This window comes from Rhyacophila brunnea, unplaced genomic scaffold, assembly GCF_057557595.1.
Source record: "Rhyacophila brunnea isolate RB1 unplaced genomic scaffold, BYU_Rbru_1.0 scaffold_14, whole genome shotgun sequence".
NCBI lineage: Eukaryota > Metazoa > Arthropoda > Insecta > Trichoptera > Rhyacophilidae > Rhyacophila > Rhyacophila brunnea.
The window spans coordinates 41311487-41337080 of NW_028232796.1; the positions used below are offsets into that span (position 1 = coordinate 41311487).

General features: G+C 31.9%; 1 protein-coding gene across 3 annotated transcripts; it reads left to right on the forward strand.

Moving 5' to 3' along the window:
• The first annotated feature begins 444 nt into the window (after positions 1-444).
• LOC147075985 (glutamate receptor ionotropic, kainate 2-like) lies at positions 445-25350 on the forward strand. Of its 3 annotated transcripts, none has more exons than XM_085942322.1 (14): positions 445-1897; positions 3873-4022; positions 4642-4908; positions 5275-5483; positions 6508-6696; positions 7609-7773; positions 9120-9551; positions 10557-10780; positions 13196-13333; positions 17726-17924; positions 18255-18486; positions 19876-19991; positions 22852-23007; positions 23769-25350. In XM_085942322.1, the coding sequence occupies exons 1-14, from the start codon at positions 1792-1794 to the stop codon at positions 23967-23969; spliced, it is 2784 nt and encodes a 927-aa protein (XP_085798448.1). In that variant the 5' UTR covers positions 445-1791; the 3' UTR covers positions 23970-25350. The 3 variants fall into 3 exon arrangements, with proteins under 3 accessions (XP_085798448.1, XP_085798447.1, XP_085798449.1); XM_085942321.1 differs by lacking the exon at positions 13196-13333 and adding an exon at positions 12215-12352 and having other exon boundaries at positions 447-1897; XM_085942323.1 differs by lacking the exons at positions 445-1897; positions 13196-13333 and adding an exon at positions 12215-12352 and having other exon boundaries at positions 2325-4022.
• Positions 25351-25594: the final 244 nt, after the last annotated feature.

A 25594-nucleotide genomic window follows, 5' to 3' on the forward strand; every position in this document is an offset into this window, starting at 1 on the left:
ATCATTTTTCTACACCTAAGAAATCATCAATTAATTGGTAAATGAAATTGTTAATGTTCATGAATGTAATTAATTTAAGTGATTAATATTATTTGTACGTACGTACGTAACCAAATAAATCTTTACATAATTATTCATAATAAGAACCGGTTAATTTAATTTACACACACATTATATATTCTGATTCTTGATGTTTTTATAGGGTAAAAAATCCGACCATTATTCTAATCGAAATGAGGATAAAGTACGTATCGACAATACCTACATAAAATTTGTTTTATTTTTTTTATATTACTATATAATGAATGAAAATCAACAAATTATTAGTAGAAATAATAGTAATAAGTATAATTTAGTAATATTCTACTTATGAAACCGTTCGTGATCTTTATTAAAAATGTGTTATGTTTAGTTTAATTTAAAATTATATCTGAGGCATATTATAGATACATGAATTACTAATATTTGGTTTCTTATTTTAAATGTATATTATTATATCGTTACAAATTAAGTTAGTACGTACCAATATGTATCGTCAATTAACGTTGGGTGCATTCTAAGAATAACAAAGTTTCAATTTTTTGCTGAGCTGAAAAATTTCGCTTATCGAAAGAAAATTGAATACACGTATAGGTATTCCCAGAATACAGGAGTCATGAATGTAAACAAGCTACTATAAAGTTCGCATTGCATTCGGATTCATTCATAATATTTCTCAGACTAGACGGTTGCCAATGGATAAAATATTTTTTCGGAGAATTATTTTTCACTCGAAAAGTATGCCAATCTTTAATTTATATTGAAGTTTTCCGAGAAGAAAAGAAAATGTAAGTTTTCACACCAACGTGAATTATATACATAGGTAATTATATTGTGTTGACCAGCACTAGTTATGATCGTAGTGAACATATTATGCGATTTTGTTTTAAATTAAATAATAGTTAATCAAATACTAGGTACCTACCTCCGTGTTGTAATTTAGGTTTTAATTTAAAACATATAAATAAATCCTTAAAAACTGTTTTCGTTCAATAATTTATTAGATAGTTTACCTCTAGCATTGTGGTAATGTGCGTGGGCGCGAAACCCTAGAGATTCCAGCTGGGTGTCGTAATTTTATTATACTCAGAAGTGTTTTCAAAATTATCTATTTTCATTAATTTATAATTGGCGTGGAGTAACCGGCAACCGATCTCGAGTGTGGAAGAATGTTGAATAAACTTAAGGACGTGTCAAGAATACGCCATTCTATATTATTTCTTCAGTAAACTTGAAATAAGTTTCAAATTAAAAATTTCTGGCAAAAATTACCAAGATTTTCCATAATGGTCAATTACAATTTATTTCCACTGACGCGATATATAAATTTTCATGGTTTGGAGGTATATAGGATTTAACACAAATTATGTATTTATTATATTGGCAAATCGATAGACTCATCAGTCCATAATTTTCATGAGAATTATCAATTTTACTTAGCGAATTATAGTTGAATGCATGCGATGCGCTTCACAGTAATCGTTTAATTAACAGTCAATTAGTAAGATAATACTCCACATACATCAAAATCATACTGTTATCAATTAAAATTGATATAAGTAAAAACACAAAGACTTTTTTTGGTTATCATAATTTAATATATTAGTGAAATTATGATTTATTCCTGTTTCACAATTTTGCTTGTGTTTAAATATAATATTGTTTCAAACGTTAGTTTATAGTGTTATAATTATTTATGAATAAATAAATCATGATAAGTAAATGAATTAAAATAATCTAAAATAACATAAAATGAAGTGGTTACGAATTTTATTCTCGACACAAGTGAGGAGTCTGGTCATCTTCAGCCTCTTCTTCATGATATGGCATGCCGACGGTGTGCACCACATCAAAATTGGTAAGAATCCTACTTTTTAATCTGTTTTATCATATCGACTATCAATACTTGGCAGAATTGTATTGTATTACATAATTAAAATAAAACATAATATTATGTAGTCCTTCTTCCAGTAAGTTTTATAATAATTAGAACCGGTTTCATTCGCTTCAATGGGAATTATTGAAGATTTAGAACAATAATCTAATAAAATTCTCCGTTATTGCATTACAAATAAATCAATTAAATTTACTTAGGTTTCAAAAAACTCACAAAATGATTACCATAACAATATTCGACTAAATTTCAATTTATAATAACTTTTTCCTTTCATATACAACATTCATTCTATTTTTATAATATAACTGACAAAAAATACCAGTTATCGAATTTAAGTCGTCGCTTGAATGCAGAACTATCATAATGCAATATTTTAATATTTCAAAGGAGAGGTATTCGAAACTGTCATTTTTATCATTTTAATACACTTTTGTTGAAAATATTGATCCAAAAAATAATGTAAGTATAGGAATACAAAATATAAATTACGATATTGACTGATTTCTAAAATTATCCGTAAATGAATTTTTAGCCGAAAATATTTGTGAATGTTTGCGAAGTTGCATTAGTTATATAAATTTTAATGAAACTATTTTGTATTCAATAAATAAAAATAAAGATTTAAAATTATAGTATGTATTATTGAACAAACATAATATGGGTCACCTCAAGAATAAACCCATCAGAAAAAAAATATTTGTACAGAGTACCGACTACAACATTTCGATTACTACAAAATTGAAATGCTTAAAACAACTACTGTCAATAGTGTTCGCAGTGACCACTGTATTTTAACTACATATTGTATGTTTATATTCTTTGGTTAAGTATCTACTTATTCTGTTTTATAATCAAAATTTATTTTGTGAATGTGCGCTGTAACGTATCGGCTTATAAATATCCCGAGTCTGGAAAATTTATATGTTGTTTTTTAATGTGAATTTTAGCTCAGAATATAGACATTTTTCGTTTTCGCTTTTCGGCATAGTCAGGCAATATGCACTGTCAAAGCGTGGATCTTAATAGGTTGGGCGAGTGGCTAACAGCCTTTTCCTGCAAAAACTAAAATTTGTTAATAAAACCTCTACTCTGTGGAGACCTATATGATCATCTTATGATCAAATATAGTGACGTAAATGTAAATATTTACAATAAAAAAGAAGAAGAAAGGGAATTGAATAATTGAGTAGCTATCTTTTTGTATTGATTTTTATTTAAAACGTATCAAAATTCTAATGGATTTAAGTTTTAAATTGAATAGTACAAAACTTAAATCAAATTCAAATTCCATCAAGTACCTTCGGTCGATAGTATTAATATTAAAATGTATCAATCGTGTTTTAATTGAAATTGTAAATAAATAGTACCTAGTGATTAACTTTTGAATAATTTATTCACCATATTCTGTAACAATTATCACGCGGTTACTATCATCTCATTTACAAGAGATATCCCATACTCATTTCTTTTAACATAGGATTCAGTTATAAGCTATGAGACGAATGAAGATAGTATGATATGTACTCTGTATACACGATCATATTATTATGCTAAGTATATTACGAGTATTATATAGCATATTGTTTTTCAATTTGTGTGTAGAGTATGAACCTAGGTTGAGCAAGTGGTTGACATCCATTTCTCATGAAAACAAAATCTGTTAATACAAACCTCCATTCTGTGGAGACCCATATGATCTTATTAGGATCAGGCATGGTCGTAAAAAAAATACATAGAATTTATTTAAAAAAAAAAACATAAAATAAAAAAAAGTAGTATTGCTTAATTCAAAACGTTTGTAATTAAATGGTTTTCTGTGTTCTGGTTTTTTTTTTCAGAGATTTTCAATACCATCGCTTGCAATTCGTGTATTGACTATTCTTAATAATGGTACGAATAATCTTGACTACATATAATTTATTTTTTTATTTTCCAGGAGCAATTTTCCACGAAGATGATTATCCATCAGAAGTAGCGTTCACGTATGCCATCCAAAGGTTCAACATGTACAGCGCACAGAAAATTCAACTTGAACCCAGAATTCACACAGTTTCCAGCAAGGACAGTTTTAAGGCCGGAAAAATAGGTGAGAAAACACACTTTAGTATTAATTACCGATAATTCTAACGTCAGGGTTATACGTATAATTTTATTTGAAATTACCAGGATTCGTTACTTGTAGAAAAAACAATCGCTGAATAAATCTAAAAATCCAGTGATACCCAAGAGGTACAAGACGTCCAATATGTAGACCACGATCAACAGCACAGAAAATTTCAAAATAGAAACATAACGCACAAAACTGAGGAGAGTCTATAGGTTGTCTCCATCATCAGTTTGAGTCGATTCACCGCTAAATGAAAGTTTCTTCTCGGTACTTGGAAATTCGCAGCCAGCCATTTCCGACATGATACAACTGAATTTCGTGCGGCTTAATGATTACTCTGTACCTCTTGGATAACATTGTATTACAGAATAGCTACTTTATTGTAAATATGCAAACAGAAATGATTAATCGAAATAATCATTATTTAACACATTAACACATGATTTTTAGTATTTTTCGGCGTCCGCTATTCACTAAAATTCCAGCTAAAGCTCGTGGACCAAACAATGTTCCAATAATTAAAATAAGATTGTGTAGTTTAAAAAGTGGCAAGAATTAAAACAACCATTTAATTGAACAAAAAATGTTATCTTTTCAGCTTGCGCTCTAGCTTCTGAAGGAGTTGCTGCGATATTCGGTCCAGGGTCAATGGACACTCGAGGAGTTGTCGAATCCACCTGCCAAGCCTTGGAGATACCCAATATTCAGACATATTGGTCGCCAGACCCTCCTCCAACTGATTTCATGACGCCGAGGATGACACTGAACTTCTACCCCGACCAGGTCGCCATTGCCCAATCCCTGGCTGACTTGGTTGAGGATTATAACTGGAAGGGATTCTCAGTGCTTTACGAAGATTATGATGGTAAGATCTTTCTCCTGTATTCTCTAAATATGTATTTAAAAGTGCCTCCACAATTTATACTTCCAATGTTACTTCAAAGTACACTACTTAATGGATAAGCTCAGCGCTTTTTTGTTTGAGCGACAAACCGTCATAAATATGTGTATTACAAATACAATAATAATTATGTTCCTTCATTCGCCGTTGTTTATAATGTGCCGCCCCTATGCAACGTATGACCCGCCTATTCCCATTGAACGTCACTGTTTTAGGGTTCATTTCTGTTCATGTTTTTGTGTCAAAATCTGCACTCCGCCAATATACGAGAAGATTAAATTGATGTATTATTATATTCGTAACTCAAATTAAATATAATTCTATGTTTAGGACTAGCCCGTCTTCAAAACGTTCTGAAGCGTCCAAGCCACAGTGACCCAATCACCGTCAGACAGTTGAAGCCTGACGATGATAATAGACCACTCTTCAAGGAGTTGAAGCAAGCTGGTGAGATACATATCATCCTTGACTGCGCAAAGGAAAGAGTCTTGCAATACTTGCGACAGGCCAATGATATTAAACTCATGGAGGACTATCAGGTATGATCATGAATAATTATTAGTTTAGTGGTCAGATAGCAAACCTGTAATGTGTACTTTTGTTAATTATTTATTTATTTAAGAAAACGTAATTTTGTGGACATAACAAATCTGAATTCAAGACGTACACAACATGATATTTACATTATAACAAATATTACCCTCACAAGAGAGAAGAAAAGAGTATTGAAAAAAGATAATAATAATAGCAAGAGAGCTGTTTTAATTAGATATTGTTTGAATCTCTCCGGTTTTCCACATCTTTTAATACTTACATCATATCTGCCCTGTTTATATTGAATAATGTGACAATATATAAGGTAATTGGATTATAAAACATAAAAAACAAGAATATACAGTGTATATCAGCTTCTGCAATCTTACAATAACATTATGTTAACAAACAAAATATCAGATGACAGAATAGCCAACACGGAGTGGAGGTTATATTAACAGATTTTTGTTTTTTTTAAAGAGAAATGAATGTTAGCCAATGCTCAACCTACAAGGTCCTTTCTCTAGACCCAAACACACATTGAAAAACAACTTATGAATTTTCTAGACTCGGGATTTGAACGCACAATACTATAATCCGACACTTTACCGCTTGGCCATCGCAGGCGTTTATATCAAGATATTATATTATATCATATTATAAATTTAGTCAATCTTTTTTTTCGACTGTGTCCGATCCTAATAGGATCATATGGGCCTCCACAGAGTAGAGGTTTGTATTAACAGATTTACTTCTCTCTTGCCACTTGCTAAACCTATTATATATCTATCTACTATCTGGCAAGTCAATGTTAAATAACAAAAAATGGTATAATATAATATTTTAAAGTACACGGTAATATGCCGATTAAGATAACTACTCGTATATAGACTTGATCATGGATGGATTTGTGCTATGATACCAACTGATGTTTTTAACGTTTTCAAAAAGGTACCACAATCGTTATTTTAAAAATATGTTCAGATTATTTCATTTAAAGAGTCATTACTTCATTTTTTTGGTTTACAGGTCTATATTCTAACTGGGTTAGACCATCATACCATTGACTACATGGAGTTAAAGCATGGTTTAGCAAATGTGACATCGCTTAGAATGGTGGATCCTACCAGCTATGAGCTTCGGAGTGCTGTCAACGACTGGCAGCAAGGCGAAATGAGAAACCATCGGGCGGCTGACATTAGTCCAGAATCCGTTTTAGTAAGATTAGCATTACATTCATAACACAGATATCAAACATCAGAACTTCCCGACTTGTGTGCCGAGAGAGATTCGGAAGTTAATGTTGCCCATAGTAAAACTCAAATTTCTACAAATATGTCGCGGTATTCTTGGCTTAATATGAAGACGTAGCTAAAACTGCGTATTGTTGTTAAATTTAATAAAACGCATTTTTTTGTAGTACTTATTCCACTTTTAATCAACAAATTAGGACCGGTTTCGTCCGCCTCAGAGGGACATTTTCAACTGAAGTTTAACTTTCAGTTTAAAATTTTCCACTAAGGCGGACGAAACCGCTCCTAATTTATTGATTAAGAGTGGAATATTTACTACAAAAAAATTGCGTTTTATTAAATTTAACAACAATACAATGCAGTTCCACCATGAATTGAAAGTTAACAAAATGAAAGAAGAAAAAAACTGCGTATGGTTCAAAATAAAGCGGTACTAGCTTGTCTTTAAAAATGACTAGACAAGACAAAACAAAAATAATTATAATTAATTGCATCTTGTTAGTTTTATCCATAATATGAAATATGTTAAAATAAGAGTGTTGGAAAAGTGACAAGTATTCTTTGATGTACTGAAAATATATATAGGTATGTATATCTGAATAACATGCAACGAATAAAAAAGTTTTGGTAACACTGATTTATATAATATTGTAACATTTACATATTATTTCATTTCTACTCAATATAAGAGGTAATATCAATTGATAATAATTATCATAGTTTTACACTGATTTTGTTTTTATACAATATATTCTAAAATAACGTATCTACGTATTGTATAGCAGCCAAACCATTATCAATAACAAAAATATTATGATTTGTATCTGATAATAAAATATTATAATATATTATAATAAATGCATTTTGTCGTTTTTAGTTATCGACTGCATTGACTCAAGATGCCGTTCATCATTTTGGAATAGCACTTGAAGACCTTATCAACTCTGAAGAGGGTTTGCAGACCAGATCACTTTCTTGTGACCAAGAAGACGGAGTGGTGATGTGGGAACATGGTCTAAGACTAATTCAGCAAATGAAAATTGTTAGTACTACGTTTAATATTAACAATCAACCAACAATTAACTAATTTACTTTTTCTTATTTTTAGATGTAAACTTGCGACATTATAATATTATGTGTGTATATAATTGTCTTTCAACTATCAATGGCTTTTTCATATATGTTCCGTACTCAATGCGGTCACAACATTATAATATTATATATTTTAATTTAAATTCAATTTAAGAATTTAGTATTCATTATGAATTTGAAGCCTCAGAAATGCATCTAATATGAAAATATACATAATAAGTATACAGAGCGGAAGTTTTGGGTCCGCATCCATCCGATTTCGGGCGATGTGCTTTATCAATTTAGCAATCAATACAAAACTAATCACGCCAAAATTTATGATGCATCCAAGGTATTATTTTAAATTCCATATTGGCGAATATTTTTTGTGATTTTCGAATCAATGTAGGTACCTATTAACTATGTAGGCACTTTGATTCCCAAATGGCGTAAGGATTTTTACAAATCTTAGATTTAACGTACTTAATAACAAATACTGTTTAAATAAACTATTTTTCGTCAAGTCCAAATAAAAAAATTAAAAAAAATGTTTCTAATAAAATAAATATATGTTTCTCTAGGTTTTATATTACTTTGTATTTAAAATGTTATTAGTCTTCTTCAATTAAAATAATATTATAACTACATTATCGCGTCCATAGACTAAATGAGTAAAAATTTCTCTTAGCAAAATTATAAAATAAATTATATTAAATTCTACAGAATATTTTTAGTCTATATCTGTTTCGATTATAACACCATTATCAAGGCTACAAAAACAAAGGACTTGTCTACGCTGAGTATAAAGATCATAGATTGCGACGAAAATTTATTGTTATCTCTCAGTCACTCTGGGACTATATGGGAATAATTATTTTACTTTCCTACGTATAAAAATGCATAGTAACCTATCCAAGACTAACATTTTCAACTTTTTCATTTGTTCATTCTTTAAAATGAATGGTTAGTTTTTTTCATAATTTGTTATTTTCTATGCTACTGTTATAGTACAGATGAGTAGTAACATATCCGCTTATGAATTTGTGAGTCTCGGGTTTGAATCTTGGATCGGGTAATTATTTTTCAATGTGTGTTTTTACTCAGAGCATGACTTAAAAAGTTGAGCAAATTGCTAAAATCTACTCGAAAAAAATCTCTTATTGAGACGACTTAGATGTACATCGGATTGTTTAGCAATTTATTTATAAGCCATATAATCACCGCAGTGAATTATTTAATTACATAATTTGTCTTGTCATACAAAATTTATACCCTCTGTCCTGACGATGTAGTACTTATGTGTTTTTTTTCTTCCAGAAAACATCAAAAGGTCTGACTGGAGAGATAATTTTTGATAGCAATGGTAGACGCACTCAATTTTATTTAGATATCCTAGAACTATCCAAATCAGGTTTCAAAAAAATTGCATTCTGGGACATGGTCCATGGAATCAATTCCACTAGAACTCAAGGAGACGTGGACAAAATACTGACAGAGAAGTGGCAAAATAAGACTTTCATTGTATCATCAAGATTAGGAAAGCCATTTCTTATGGATAGGACGCCAGAACCTGGACAAGTGCTGGTCGGAAACGATAGATATGAAGGATATTCAATGGATTTGATTGATGGAATAGCAAAAATTTTAAACATATCATACAGATTTGAGCTTGTTCCTGATAAAAAGTATGGTGCCTACAATAAAGTCACGAAGAAATGGGATGGATTAGTAAAACAGCTTCTTGATTTGGTGAGAAGTTAATATTTTAATATATTTTTAATCCAGTATTTTTTTCGTTCAGTTATTTTTAATATTTTAGTCTACCAATCGATTCAACTCAAAACTGACTTATTCATCATCGTCAGGCTTTGGCTATTTACGACATTTTATGAAATATATATGAATGAGACTAAAATGCGTCACAAAATATTTCCAAGTATCGCCAGATGTGTTAGATTTGATGTTGACATATAACATAACAAAAATAAAAAACAAATACATAACTATAACAATACTAAACATAACTGCTTATATTTAGTATGTGAATCTTTTCTCGGTTTGAAAATAATAGCATTGCTTAGTCCTGGAAAGTCACAAAAGATTTTTTCTAATCATTCATTCACTCGTAAGGCGGCAGGGTTTAGGCGGCAGTGTAGACATATTGTATCAAAATCACAGTCGCCATGATACAATATAACATTGTCAAGACAAGCACACTTTATCGGCATCGCTAAACCCTACATCCATGGCAACGTGATTTTAACGTTTTGGTGAATACCATAGGGTCTCTCAGGGAAGGCATATATATTTCTAACTTGTATTTTCTAAAACATTCCAAATTGACAAATTGCATTTTAATAACCATTAATTAGTTTACTTCGCAGCGCGTGAAGGCCGCCCATATTTTTTTCTAAATATATTGTTTTCATCAATTATTTAATTTAATCTATTTGTTTCTCACATCATCTCATCATTCTTATCATGCCATCTTCTAACGGAGATCGGCAACCATCAGAACATGGTGCCATAGGTATGATACAACAAAGGCCTCTCCCATTCGATTGAGAACATCAAACTTTACTTTGTCCCCCGATCAGTCCAAGAAATTTTCAGGATACGTCTCGAAAGCCTCAACTCTCTGTGACGTCTCTTGAGTTATCTTCCATACCTGCATACCATAGAAAATGATTGAAAAAATATGTCAGTGAACTATTTTATCTCAGTAACGCCATAATAATGTTTTACTTTAAACAGAAAGCCGACCTTGCTATTTGTGACCTGACGATCACTTACGAGCGCAGGACTGCAGTTGACTTTACGATGCCTTTTATGAATTTGGGTATCAGCATCTTGTACAGCAAACCTAAGAAAGAATCAGCGGATCTCTTTTCTTTCCTGAAACCTCTATCCTTGGATGTATGGATTTACATGGGCACTGCTTATCTTGGTGTATCCATTTTGCTTTTTGTTCTTGCCAGGTAAGATGTTATTTCTTTCGGCATGCAAATTTATGTATGAAGGTCGGCGCAAAGCCCACAGAGCGCGGCGAGGCAATGGTATGGGCAAGTTTGACAAACGTTATCACTTATCCTTGATCCACATACAACGAAAGTTATCGCGGGACCATTGTTCACTGATGAGTACATGGAAATGGCCACGCGAATTTATATCGCATAAAAGTAATTGCTGCATGTGAAATGGAGGTTATACAGAATATAATGTAAACTAATAGTCCAGAACCCACTTGGTAGACGGTTTTTTAAGAGAATTGTAAAAATATATACCATCAATCTACTTTCCGAGATAAATAAATTTGAGAAATAACTACTCTTATGACGATTTTGCGAGTAAAATGCAAAGTGCGTTCGGCAATCTCATCCTGTATACTTTGACCTTTCCACATAAGCATCCGCCAGAGTCAAGAAAATTCTACACCCCGCCGCTTCCTGTGGGCTCTCTGCCAATGTTTCTTGTGTCGTTATATTCGTCCCCATGGATTGATAATTATTAATAATAAGTGCAGTTTTTATTATCACAACACATATAATGGGTATGTGATTTCCTCAAACCTGTGTATTTCTGTGATCTATTTCACAACAGTAATTGATGCCATTCATTTCAAAATAATGTCCAAATTTTCAGCCGTCAATGAGGTATATCTAATTGAAAGACTAAAAGTTGTTCGCCATTTTCCAAAATGGCGCACGTACCACAGAATGTACGAGTATTGCTTTTGGGTAAATTCTTACAGGACATTAGCACTATGCTTATCATGTAAAGTTTCTTCTTTAGTGGAATTATTTTTAGGTGAAACCATAATACGACTAGATTCATGACCCCCACAAGGGGTTGGCTAACAGAAACCGGGCTTAGGGAGGGCATGGCTTGGCGGGTCAATCAACTAAGTAAATTTGCTATCATAATGATAAAAAAACACATGCGGTCTTAGACTATTTATAGATACATCCATGCGGTGCTATTTTGCTTCAAGAATATTAAGATTTTAAATATGTGGCTGTGCAATGCAGTTTTTGATTATTATCTTGATACTCGACAACTCAATAATACACGTGGATTTATTTAAATATAATATACAGAATACCGTTAATTTTGAATAAAAATTAAATTTTAGTTAAATACTGCTATAGAGCGTCACACTGCCCTTAACTTTAGCGATAGGTAGGAAGGTCGCTTCAGGATGTGGGGGTCATGAATGGAATATAATATTAATTGTAACAATTTGGTAAAACGTTTATAAACATATTTTTGTATTACCATCAAATGTTATTATTATTACCTACAAACATATTTATGTTTATGACAGAAACTTGGTGACTACGTTTTTTTTTAAATTAATACTACTATATTATTATGGTGTATTCAATTGCATACTTTGTTTTATCGTGAGCAAGAATGGCCACTCAGGAATGGTTGAATCCTCATCCATGCAACAAGGATCCAGACGAACTGGAGAACACATGGAATTTTCTCAACTGCATTTGGCTGGTGCTTGGGTCTTTGATGGCACAGGGTTGCGACTTGCTGCCAAAGTAAGGCTGCTGCGAAGAATGACCTCATCATCATATCTTCAAATCATAACTCAATGTTTTCAAAAAAATGGTCCATTTCTGAAGCGTTTATAACAATTCATGTCAAAGTGATATTTAACATATTAATAGATAAACAATTCCAAGATATCTTGTAAGATTTCTCGGTATAAGAAAACATTTTCATAAATAATTAATTAATGTATTTTTTTGTTTTACAGTCATACCTACAATAATAAATATTTTCTATTCGCTTCATTGTGTTGACTGACTCATTGTATTAATCATTTAATATGTAAAATAGAAAATGTGATGTCAGTGCTGTTACCTGTAATAAATATTTATGTTTAATGCTTTTTTATAGCTCAATCCTGGAATAAACTTTCCATTCGTTTATGTGAACGGGATTTAATTTCTAGTAACTCGATGTGAACTGCTGACAAAGCTTTAGATGTTTCGTAATAATACGCTATCGTAAGAAACAAAAAAAAACTTTACATCTAAAATAATATGAATTCTTACCTATGTTGCATACTTACATACTGAAATTTAATTAACAGTGATTACACTTCTAATATTATTGTACATATTTTAATATTCACAATCAAATCTAATTTTCATTTCTATTTCAGGCTTTGAATTTTATGGAGTAAAAGAGTACTCAAAATATAAATATAGAATACAATCAGTTGTCTACGGCGATTGTATTATTATTTAATATCCACGCGTTGACGATCTCCTAATAGGTACATCATATTATAGCAGCTCCAAGAATTCAAGATGATATTAATCGTGCATTTAAACTACAACGCATCATATTGTAATTAAAAATATCCGTTTTCTCAGACTGTCTCCCAAGGAGTGGTGCAAACCGCACCCTTGCGACCAGGACTGCATAGAACTGGAAAATTCCCTCACTCTCATCAACTGTATGTGGATTGTGATGGGAAGTTTACTTCAGCAAGGATCAGATATCATGCCTAAGTAAGGCATATACTTTTGCAACCCATTTCGGATTATATTCTTTTCTAAATTGCATAAAAAGAATTTGTTGGCGGGAGTATTTGATTATCGGACTTGAACAGAACGTTATGTGGATCAATAATTGTCATAGAAGTTTAAATAAAACATATAACAAGTATACTTTTTCATATAAAAATATTGGATATTATATTTTATATTAATTCATAATATATAAATTGGTTACACGGCAATATTAAAATATCGAAATCTTAATTATTTCCAATGAACTCCAAAGTAATTTTAAATTACTGTCATTACATAAATTTAATCCTACATATTCCTGCTCAAAAAATCAAATATCACACGTACATATTCTTTTTTATGTTTATAGATACCAGCTATCTATAGTATTTTGGTTGCTTATCTTTTAAACTTTGCAATATTTTCGATAGATGCACTTATTTTTATTTGTGAATGGGTTTATATGGCATTTTAGATGACATGATTAGTGAGCTTATAGTGTAGGTTTTGAACGATTACAATGCAAATTAAAAATTAGTTTTCACGGTAAAAAAAAAATATTTTTCTAACAACTGTACATATTGTATTATTTGTCTTGTTTTGCTTATTATTTGGAAGCACGTACTAAAATAATATGGATGCATGTATAAAAAGCGTTTTAAAAATCAAAAAATTCCACCACGATTAAAGTAAAACCGTCCAAAAATTGGCGTAACCTATACAAATGCGTTAAAATAGAATTCCATTTAGAATTAATTAATAAATAAATTAATGAATTAATAATTAATAAATAAATAAATTAATTAGTAATTAATTAATGACTATTTAATTATGCCTACATATTTTAATATGCATAATAATATTTTAAATCTATAAGCCACATACTTATCTTATGAAAATTCAAGGCATTTTTTTTATTTTTTCTTCAAATTCACCAATGGCAGTGGACTGATTTTTAAAATGCGTAATAATGAATTATCCTTGCTTTCTTTTTAGCTTTGTGTCATCTTGTTTGATAATAATTTATAATAAATATCTAGAAAATAATCTATGTAAGTGATTCCATTTTATTACAACGTTTTTATTAGCTCGTATTCTTGTTTGTCCGATGGTTGTTTTTTATCCAGTACAAATCTTGCAGTCGATTTTTAACTAACTTCCCGACTAGAGACATTTGAAACTTTTGGAATATATCAGAACACGGTGCCAATGCATTATTTTAATACTTTTAGCTATTTTTAAGCAGAATTGAATTTATTTTCAGTTAATTCTGTTTTGTATGGAAAGTTATTTCAGAAAAATCCCTAAAAAGTAAAATATTATTATTGGTTGCTAAGGGGTGGTCATAGCAACTAAATTATTAACTCATTTGCTGCTGACTAGATAATGATTTTTTAATTACCACCTTTAAAATGCACGTTAATTACATCGATCGGCCGCTTAGTCATTACGCGCCAGGTGCGTCTTCAGCGTCCAAAGTATTAATATATACGTGCGTTACTATGGAAATCAAAATGAATTCTCAAAATGACATTTAAGTATTCTATATTATTTGTTTGTTTGTTTGTTTTTTTATTTACTTCATATCAAGTACAGGTTTGAGCATATTGAGCATAATAATTAAATAGAAAATTTAAAAACGTTGTATATAAAAAGTTCTTTTTATCTTGTAATTTTTTTATTATTTTTGCAAAATAAACATTCATTGAATAAAATTATTATACTGTTGTGTGTTATTATGTGACAGATTAAATTAAATAATTTTAACAGTAAAAATGAATATAAAATGTGAATGTACACTTATGCTATCGTCAATATGTTTTGAAAACATTGATTTTCTGTAAAGATACATGTTAGGCTGCGCGCACACGGCAAAGCGAAGTTTCGGATTCATCCGCCAAACGTCGTTTGCGGGTCGAATGCGTTTTGTTTGCGTTTCGTTTACGGCGATATATCGACGATGCTGTCCAAACATCTGGACAGAGAAAACACAGTTTTCAAGGAGATTCATAAACGCCTTTTTTTGAAACTGCACCCTGCTGCGAGAGTATTTATCTCTCATTACAGTGGTGTACAAGGGTAAATAAATCAATATAAAATCAGTACATAATATTGAATTATACCTACATTTATTTTCCCACTATTGCTTCTTTTGGAGCTGGACTGTTTTATATCGATAGCATTTTGAAAATTACCTATTATTGTGCCTATTATGTATCATCATAAACTTTGTCTGATCAATACTATCGTATATATATGTGCCTTATTGTGTTCTGCAAACTGATAGTAGTAGTCTTTGTTTTCACCCCTAGTGTTATTATGGAAGAATTTATTTATTGCACTATCCGAAGAATTAAAAAAAAACCTTTTTTGTCTCAGAGGCCAGTGGCGAACTAAGATGTAAACATTACCTACATATTATTAAGTATTTCTTTTTTACCGTTTTACCTAGATATTTTCATAGTGTAGAAATTATTTCAAATGACTTTCATGCGGATTTTTGTTAGCTATATGCAAATGCAGACATAGTCCAAATAAGCATTAAGCATTCAAGTGAATCTTTCTGGTTGCAAACAATTCATCATGATTGGGTTTTATTTTTACACTGCCCAGACACGTGGTATGACTTAGATGGTAACCGGACAAAACAGGACATGACAAAACAGAACATGACAAAACAAAACAACAACAATATTTATTATTCACAATATTATGTTTTTATACTTCATCCTTTACTTAGTGGGTATCTAGGTAATAAGGTTTTTACCCTTTCTTCGTGTATTAACTTATAATCTTTTTTTTTATTGTATTAATAAATAATAATAGTACAAAACTTAAATCAATTAGAATTTAAATTCAAACTCCATCAAGTACCCTCGGTCGATAGTATTGATCAGACAAAGTTTATGATGATACATAATAGGCACAATAATAGGTAATTTTCAAAACGCTATCGATATAAAACAGTCCAGCTCCAAAAGAAGCAATAGTGGGAAAATAAATGTAGGTATAATGCAATATTATGTACTGATTTTATATTGATTTATTTACCCTTGTACACCACTGTAATGAGAGATAAATACTCTCGCAGCAGGGTGCAGTTTCAAAAAAAGGCGTTTATGAATCTCCTTGAAAACTGTGTTTTCTCTGTCCAGATGTTTGGACAGCATCGTCGATATATCGCCGTAAACGAAACGCAAACAAAACGCATTCGACCCGAAAACGACGTTTGGCGGATGAATCCGAAACTTCGCTTTGCCGTGTGCGCGCAGCCTTAGAGTTAACCGGGCGATGATATTAATTATTCGACATCATTATAGAACTTAATGCACATAATTTTAAACTGTAGTGACCGATTTTGTTCAGTTAGAAGACAGTTATCAACAAATATCATAATTCATTTGTCACAAACAAAATAGATGTTGAGATATTGACATATTATACTCTCTCACTCTATCACAACAGGCCATAAGTGGCGACAGGTTATCCGAATCTTTAACTTCAGACGACCGTTTCGAAGGTGGTTTATTGCCTGAAACAGCTATCAACATAAATGACTCAATTAATACTTTGGACGTGGAAGACGCACACGGCGCGTAATGACCAGGCGGCCGATCGATGTAATTAACATGCATTTTAAAGGGGGCAATTAAAATCTCATTATCTATTCAGCAGCCAATGCGTTAACGCATTCGCTGCTGAATAGATAATGAGATTTTTAAAGAAGAATTATCAAAAATTAATCTACTATTCAACATAAATATTATAATAAAATTGTAATAGATAGGTGAATATAACTGTCAATTTATTAAATAAGAAGTTGCATAACTTTTATACGTGTAAGAGAACTGTAAAAAAATTAACAATTGGTGATACACTAAACTCAAAATTCAAGAATCTCATTTTCAAACCACTAATCATTGATGCCTTTAAAATTTTTACAAATCTTTCGCGTGTCTAAGGAATTGCACTGCTCTCCTAAATGAACGAAAATGGTTCCGACCATCATTAAGTTGTGTGCAGTTAAATATATTTAATATTGTGCAATGCATTAGAATAATTGATGATTTTTAAAAACAACAAAATATGTTTCACATTATTTTTTTATTTTTGCAATGCGTATCACAGCATTACCTAAGCATAACTTTTTGAAGTACATATACAATTTATTATATTCAATTGTATAATATTTATATATATAGGTATATCATAATATCAAATCATTAGTATGAACCTAAAGCTAAAAATAGCAATATCTCGGAAAAGTTATTAATTCTGAGTGGCTCGAAATTTAATTTACCCCGTTCATAAAGGGTAAAGATGGTCTGATATCATTTAGTGAAGGAATAAATTAATTATGGGCCCGACCGCTAACGACTGCTGACTGATTAGGGCCGTGTCGACGCGGATGGTGGCCGGAATGTGGTGGTTTTTCACCCTCATCATGATATCCTCATACACTGCCAACTTGGCTGCCTTCCTCACCAACGACAGGAAGGACGACTCCGTCTCCAGTGCGGAAGATCTCTCCAAGCAGTCCAAGATTAAATATGGTGCCGTGCTGGGTGGCTCCACTGGTAACTTCTTCAAGGTAACCCTTTTTTTTAAATTTCCAACTAAAAATAGTATATGGGTACTAAAAATCGCTTTATTGATTAATATTTTAAATAATTTATAATCATTTTCAGTCTATAAATATATTATGTAACTCTATACTTATTTTAACTGTGTTCCATTCAAATGAATTGCTTGTGGGTTCACAAAGTAGTTCATCATAACCTTTGTTTATTTTTTCAGCATTTATCAATAAACTTACTCTAAGGCTCCAGTTCCGAAAATTCTTCCATTCTTGTCTGGAGGTCATCAGGATGTTTTGAAAAGATCAAAAATATCAATCGTGCTCTATTTGTGTGTTGTCTAGGATTCGAACTTCTCCACGTACCAGCGCATGTGGACAGCAATGGAATCGAGTCGTCCCTCTGTATTCGTCAAAGACAATGAAGAAGGAATGGACAGAGTACTCAAGGGAAAGAGGTTGTATGCTTTCTTGATGGAGTCCACCTCCATCCAGTACATGGTGGAGAGGAACTGTGACCTGATGCAGGTGGGAGGTCAGTTGGACACCAAGGGATATGGGATAGCTATGCCAGTCAGTAAGTATCCTTATAATATTCATTGTCAATATTAAAAATATAGCGTGTTTTTCTAAGTAATATGGACTGTCTTTCGTGCGTAAGATATTAGGTTCTCACCCGGAGAGTTTATACGATTATTCCGCTTCTACTTGTAGGTATTTGAAACCATAACAGCACTCGATATATACGCTTTTATTACCAGTACCTATTTATCACGACATCGAGTTTGCTAGAGCAAAATTAATTAAATAACATGTATGAGTCGCTTAGAATCATAACTCACATATTCCAAAAATCAAGTTTTGAGATAATCGCTAAAAACCAACAGAGCACTATTTTTTGTAATTAGAAGAACAGTATTGAACTCCCTAGAATATTAATGAGTGAGAGAGTCGAATAACTTCTTTTTTTTTAAATATATATACCTAATACTCCTAACGTTGCAGACATATAGCATATTATGAGAAATAGAGCTCCCCGATTGGTTAGGAAGGCGTTGGTGACAAAACTCTATTCTTTGAAATATACGACATATTACACCAACAATGAACTTTGTCAACGATTTTCACATGGTTTAAATTGACTTCTAATACTCAACTATTTTTCGGTATATAGATTAATTCATTTAGAATCACTTGGCATATTTAACTAAAAAACGACAAAATTGCAATATGTGAGTTATGATTCTAAGCGACTCATATGTGAAAATATTTAATTATGGGGTCGACATCGGTTAAAATGTGTTCAGCATCCTTTAATGCGTCAGCAACAGAATCCTTCATGACGAAATTATATTATATTATTATATAATTATATTTCTTGGTGGAATACTAAAATATACGTATAAAACGTATATAACCCATGGGGCTCAATGACAGTAGTGTAGAGTCATAGCTATGTAAGTAGTATACGTGAAACAATTAAACACCCAGGTAGATATTATATTGTGACCTCATCGGGTATCGAACCTGGAGCCCCTGGATGCACGCACCTTACGCACTGGACTACAAGGCTTGTAATGAAATTATTATTCTAAATTGCTCCACTGTAAAGTTTCCTTGATATTATAATAATATTATATTCAATAAAAGACAAATTAACCATGTCCATTGAGTAGAGGTTTTAAGAGGTCCATACTTTATGTCTCATACACAAAAACAACGTGTTTTGTTATGGAAGGATTCTAACTCGGGACAAAAAAATTAACCAATAATTGATATATAGGCTTTTTAACTACTGTCCTATAACTGTATATTATTGTTGACTAATTACTCAACAGTTAGTTAGTATATAAATATAACAGAAAAAAGAAGGGAATGGCACCGGATAATAGATTTAGTAACCTGAATCTGGAGAATATTATTATTTTGATTAAACAAACATGATTTCCTCTCGGTGTGTCTTCAGATTCACCATATCGAACAGCAATCAGTGGAGCGGTTTTAAAAATGCAAGAGGAGGGTAAACTGCAATTGCTAAAAACAAAGTGGTGGGAAGAAATGCACGGTGGAGGAACTTGTAAGGTAAAGAAATAACATAAAGTTTAAAAAAAAAATGTTAATTACCCTGTTAAATTATAATCATACAATGTGCATTGTTAATAATATTATTAATACGTAAGGTATTTACATTCATGCACTTAAAATAAGTAAATATATTTTTTATTTCGAAAGTATTAAAAAACAAAATAAATCAGAGCCATATTAATTTGAGTCGGTTTATAAAACCGATAAGTCCAAAATTCAATATTAATTTGTAGTAAACGATATGTTTTAGTGTATTTCATCGTATTGTGTTCTTAAATTAAAACTATATATTTATTGAACCTACATAATTTTAAAACATCTAAATAATGTAAATAATACCCACCAGAAAAAAATCTTTTTTGAAAAAAGAATAGTCACCCGACGGGACTTCAACTTGAAACTACTGGATTCGCGCCATTTTGCTTTTCCAATTAAACTACGGGTATCCTATTTAATAACGTCTAATTATATAATTTAAGTAGTAGTTTTTATGACATGCTTATCAAATTGCCTTAATAATGTCATCAATCGGTTTTTGGGTGTTAAATCAAGATATGTATCAATTAAATGCCTTAATTACTAACCTACATCCGGATCTCTCCAAATGTTTAGTTATAACGTACTAGCACTTGCTAATAATTTAATAATATTCGTTGAATAAAAAAAATAGTTTCTTTTATAATATGTAAGTAAGTATATTGTTTTTAGGTGATAATTTACAAATATACAGCAATACATGTAGGAAGAATAAAATTGATGATATCGGTGTTTTTGTATCATTTTAATAAAGTGTAAATCAATAAATTTTTAATCTTTTTTTCGTATGCTTTTTAACTGGTTTTGAAAGCTTATAGATCATTGCATTAATAAAGAAATTATTGGGTGAAATTATACATCGAACATGTACATATTTATTGGTAAATTTTAACGACAATTTAGAAATATATCATCATCATCAGCCGGGATCAATCCACTTCTGGATGAAGGCCTCCCCAAGCTTCTTCCAACTCTCTCGATCCTGTGTCATTCGCTGCCACGTATTTCCGCCGAACTTTACCAGTTCGTCAATCCAGCGGCTTTTAGGGCGACCCTGTGGCCGTTTTGTGCCCCTTGGGTACCACTGGATGACGGCATTTGTCCAGCGGCCGTCCTTTCGGCGAGCAATGTGCCCTGCCCATCTCCATCTCAGCTGTTTGGCAACGTCTATTACATCGCGTACTTCTGTCTGCTTCCTAACCCATTCGTTTCTCTTACGGTCTTTTCGCGTGATGCCCAACATACACCTCTCCATGCCTCGCTGTGCGACTCTTAGCCTTTGGACATCTCTCGTGTTGAGGCTCCACGTCTCGCAGCCATACGTGAGCACGGGTAGCACACATTGGTCCAACACCCTACGCTTAAGACACAATGGTAGGTCACTTTTGAAGATACTATTCAGACGTCCGAAAGTACTCCATCCCAGCTTTGTCTTCGAGAAATTTCATCGTGCATGCTTCCGTCTATGGACACCTGCTGTCCGAGATAGACGTATCTGCTGACTTGCTCGAGTTGGGTGCCATTAATACAGATAATCGCAGGGTCCGAAAAACAGTTCTTCATCACTTTTGTCTTTGAGACGTTTATCTTTAGGCCGACCGTTTGACTGACATCCGCGAGTTCTTACATTCTACCTTGGAGGTCTTTCGGGTCTTGTGAAAGTATAACTATATCATCTGCAAAGTGCAGGTGACTGAAGTGCTCCCCATTAATTGGAACACCTTTTTCCTCCCAATCAAGTTTCCTAAATATTTCCTCAAGAGTAGCGGTGAATAGTTTAGGTGAAATGGTATCACCTTGCCGGACACCTTTGTTAATAGGGAATTTACACGACCGTTTGTGATTAGAAATATATACTTCTGTTAATTTAGTCAAAGTATCTCAACATCAGTGGTCATCCAGTAGTATCTAAAAGGTACAAAACGTCCGCAAGGTAGACCTAGAGGCCGCCGGATCGATGACATGATAAAGTTATGCGGAAGTATGTGACAACGCAACGCACATGACCGAGAGAAGTGGAATCAGCTTGGAAAGGCCTTCATCTAACAGTGGATAGATTCAGGCTGATGATGATGATGATCTCAACATAAATGTGATACAAATTCATTTAATCTGTATAATAATTAACACAAATCTATGTAACTTGTATATTAAAATAATTTTAACATAGTTACTTAGATAGTATAGCTTTCTTGAATAATTAAGCTATACCTACCTTCTTTCAAGCAGCAGGATCAAGTGATGGTAGCTATAATACACGTATTACCTAATATTTTGTAAATGGCAGTAGTATAAGCGATACAATCACACAAGCTTTAAAAAAAAAAACTACATAAATATATTGTCACCATACCGAGATTCGAACCCGGATCACGGTGGCCGCCAACCTCCACCTCCAGACACCCTAGTAGGGAGGAAGACACAGACTACGGATTTGTAGTACAATAGAAGGATGTTAAGAGTATAATTAATTATTGACAACCACAAAGACAAACGAGTAAATCATCAGCAACTTAGGAATTTGCCTCAGATCGATTCGCCTGTACTTACACTCTCCAGATATTTGGACACATAACCCACAAGAAGGATGAAATTAATCTGAAGAAACTCGTGGTATTAACAAGTCGAAGACCAGAAAAGACGTAAAAATGTTACAATCTAGATGTACAAATAATTTTTCCATGGGCTTCTACCGTCACAGATATTTCATGTTGCCCTGTATTATAGAGAAGGATGAATCTGAGAGATAGTACCGATCCGCGAACAAGAATGACCTCGGCCAAATTATACGAATTACGTCATGATTTTTTCTTAATTCTAGGATGATGGAGGAGGAGCGTCTGATGATGCCAAAGAGTTGGGAATAGAAAACGTCGGTGGTGTTTTCGTGGTATTGGGCAGTGGCGTTACTATAGCCTTTTTCATCGCCATTATGGAGTTTGTGTGGAATGTGCGGCAAGTCGCTATCGAAGAACAGGTATTATAGTTTAACATAATTTATTAAAATCAAATATTGCAACAATAGCTTCACACATCAATATTCCTAATAATATAAACTGCAGAAATTAAACAAACTAAAAATCTGAATTCTAATTGATTTAAGTTTTTTACTATGTATTCCAAAAATTCGCAAAAACGACTCAAATGGAAGAGTACAAAACTTAAATCAATTAGAATTCAAATTCAAATTCAATCAAGTATCCTCGGTCGATTGTATTAATTTATTAAATCTGAGTTAATGACTTGGATAAAAGAATTAATTTGGATGTTTTAATATGAATAGTTAAGGATAATAAAAATGTTGTCAATTACTTTTTTTATGAATAGAAACGACTAAAAAATGTTAAAAGGTTCCTAGGTCCATTGTTGTTGAATTTATAACATTTTTATTTTATTATTCACAGAGCAAGTCAATTTATATATTTTGCATTCCTATGAAGATAATGGTTTACAAAAGATTTTTTACTAAAATTGTTATTAATGTAATAACCACAAACTGTGGTGTCCATATGCTCCACCTGGTGAGGATATGAGTTTTGAAATTTTAATAAACTAAAGTATACATATAATACCTATTACTAGTAGGTAAAATTAGGTACCTATGTACATTATTGTTGATTTGATAATGAGAATCGGAACTGAATGCGGAATCGTGTTATGATTTTTGACATGTTTGGAATCGAACTCCATTGGGAGTGACCTGTAAAACCTTAAAATGCTTTTCTTCCTGTTTCCTAGATCACAGTAAATGACGCCTTCTGGGCGGAGCTAAAGTTCGTCTTCAACTTCAAGCTGACCACAAAACCAGTCCACAATAAGCTCTCGGAATCTTCTTCTTCCCACTCATCGCACTCCAAGTCCAAATCTGGCGAGAGACACACTCCATCCAACGTCCTGCAGGCAGCCTCCTCCTTTATGAGACTCGATAAAATATTTTAATATAATATAAAATAAAAACATTTGCAATCTATGTGATTTCCATCATGTTATGAAAAAGATTATTGTGATTTCAATATACTGGTTTCATTTCGGAATCTATCTTTAAGGATGTAGATTATAATAATATGTCAAATTATGGAAAAATATGTATATGTAATAGATGCATGATCGCAAATAATTTATGTAATAAATAAGGTTGTTAGTGCGCTAAGAGATTAATGACATAAAATGAGACATATGAGACATAGCCATACTTTTTTGTGTCTAACATTGCGATTAAAGCTTTCGATGTACCTATAGTACTTATTTTGTACCTATGCATAATAACCGAATGACTATTAATAATTGTCTTCTAGTTCGTCAAATAGGCCATCCATATTATGACGCCATGCCAAAGGGGGAGGGGTTATATAATGTGATGATTTGATGAAGTAGTAAGAGAGGTTAAAAAAATGTGACGTCACAAAATCAATAAACATTTTTTTTATCGAACAAATTATTTCATGAAAACATTAATTAAATAATATATTGAAATCTTTGTTTTTTTTAAATGGTGGGGGAGTTCAAAAATGAGACGTAATTTAGACAGAGGAATAGAAAATTATGTGACGAAGTGTGAAAATGGAGGGTGGGAGGGGATCAAAAATACAGAAAATGGTGTGATTGTAAATATCTATAAAACTCAAGCGAACTTACAGTAGCTGTACAGTATTCATTTATTTTTATTGCACGTGAAATCTCATGGAACGTTCATAAAGATTCGATTAACATTTTAGACTTTGTTGCAGATACAATATGTCGTATTTTGAAATGTAATGTCGTTCTTAAAAAAATAGTTTAACTCTTCTAAATGTATACGTATTACATACTATTATATATTATAATACAATGCTTAATTTTATTTCATATTATATTGTGAGTAAAACACATCATTACAGGGGTCTAAATGAACCAGATCAAACCGAAACGCAACACCTGTTCGTGAAATCTTGCGTTCTGGTTCGTGATAATTATATTATTTTACTTTACATATTCTTTCCGAAAATTGAATTCGAAACGAATGGTATAACAAACACGAATAAAGAAAAAATTGAACACTTTTTTTTAAATTTCTTGGAAATAATAAAGCATCCGGTATGTAAAATTTACCATTTCGAGCACGGCATTAATCAAATCTATAAGGAACCGTTATTTTTTCTGTGCTGAATATTCTATCGAAGTTAGATACGAGATGGTAAACTTTAGAATTCAGATGAAGCTTTACAATAATATTTAAAAGCGATATTGTATATTATTAAAAATATTATGTATTTTAGTTGTTCTGGTATAATTTATTTGATTTTAATTACCTATTGAACCAGTGTAATAATTGTATTGATTTATTTTTTGAAAATAAATGAATGGTTTTTTGTAGATTTTTAAATATTATTCTACCATCAATCACAACACATTTATTATTATTTTCATTCAATCTAATCTTTAACACTAACCACTAGCCAAATTATCTTGCATCATTCCAGGTCATACCAGCATTCCGTAGCTTCGCTATATACACTCTTACCTATAATCCTCGGTAATTGTCGCAGCTAAGAGGGTCACATTTTTGTATGATAATTTCACCATTC

Bases quoted from the DNA above. Each gene is read 5' to 3' on its own strand.
- LOC147075985 (XM_085942322.1), top strand. From the start codon at position 1,792: ATGAAGTGGTTACGAATTTTATTCTCGACACAAGTGAGGAGTCTGGTC. The intron at 17,925-18,254 runs GTAACCCTTTTT...TGTGTTGTCTAG, and splicing joins CCACTGGTAACTTCTTCAAG to GATTCGAACTTCTCCACGTA. The intron at 23,008-23,768 runs GTATTATAGTTT...CCTGTTTCCTAG, and splicing joins AAGTCGCTATCGAAGAACAG to ATCACAGTAAATGACGCCTT.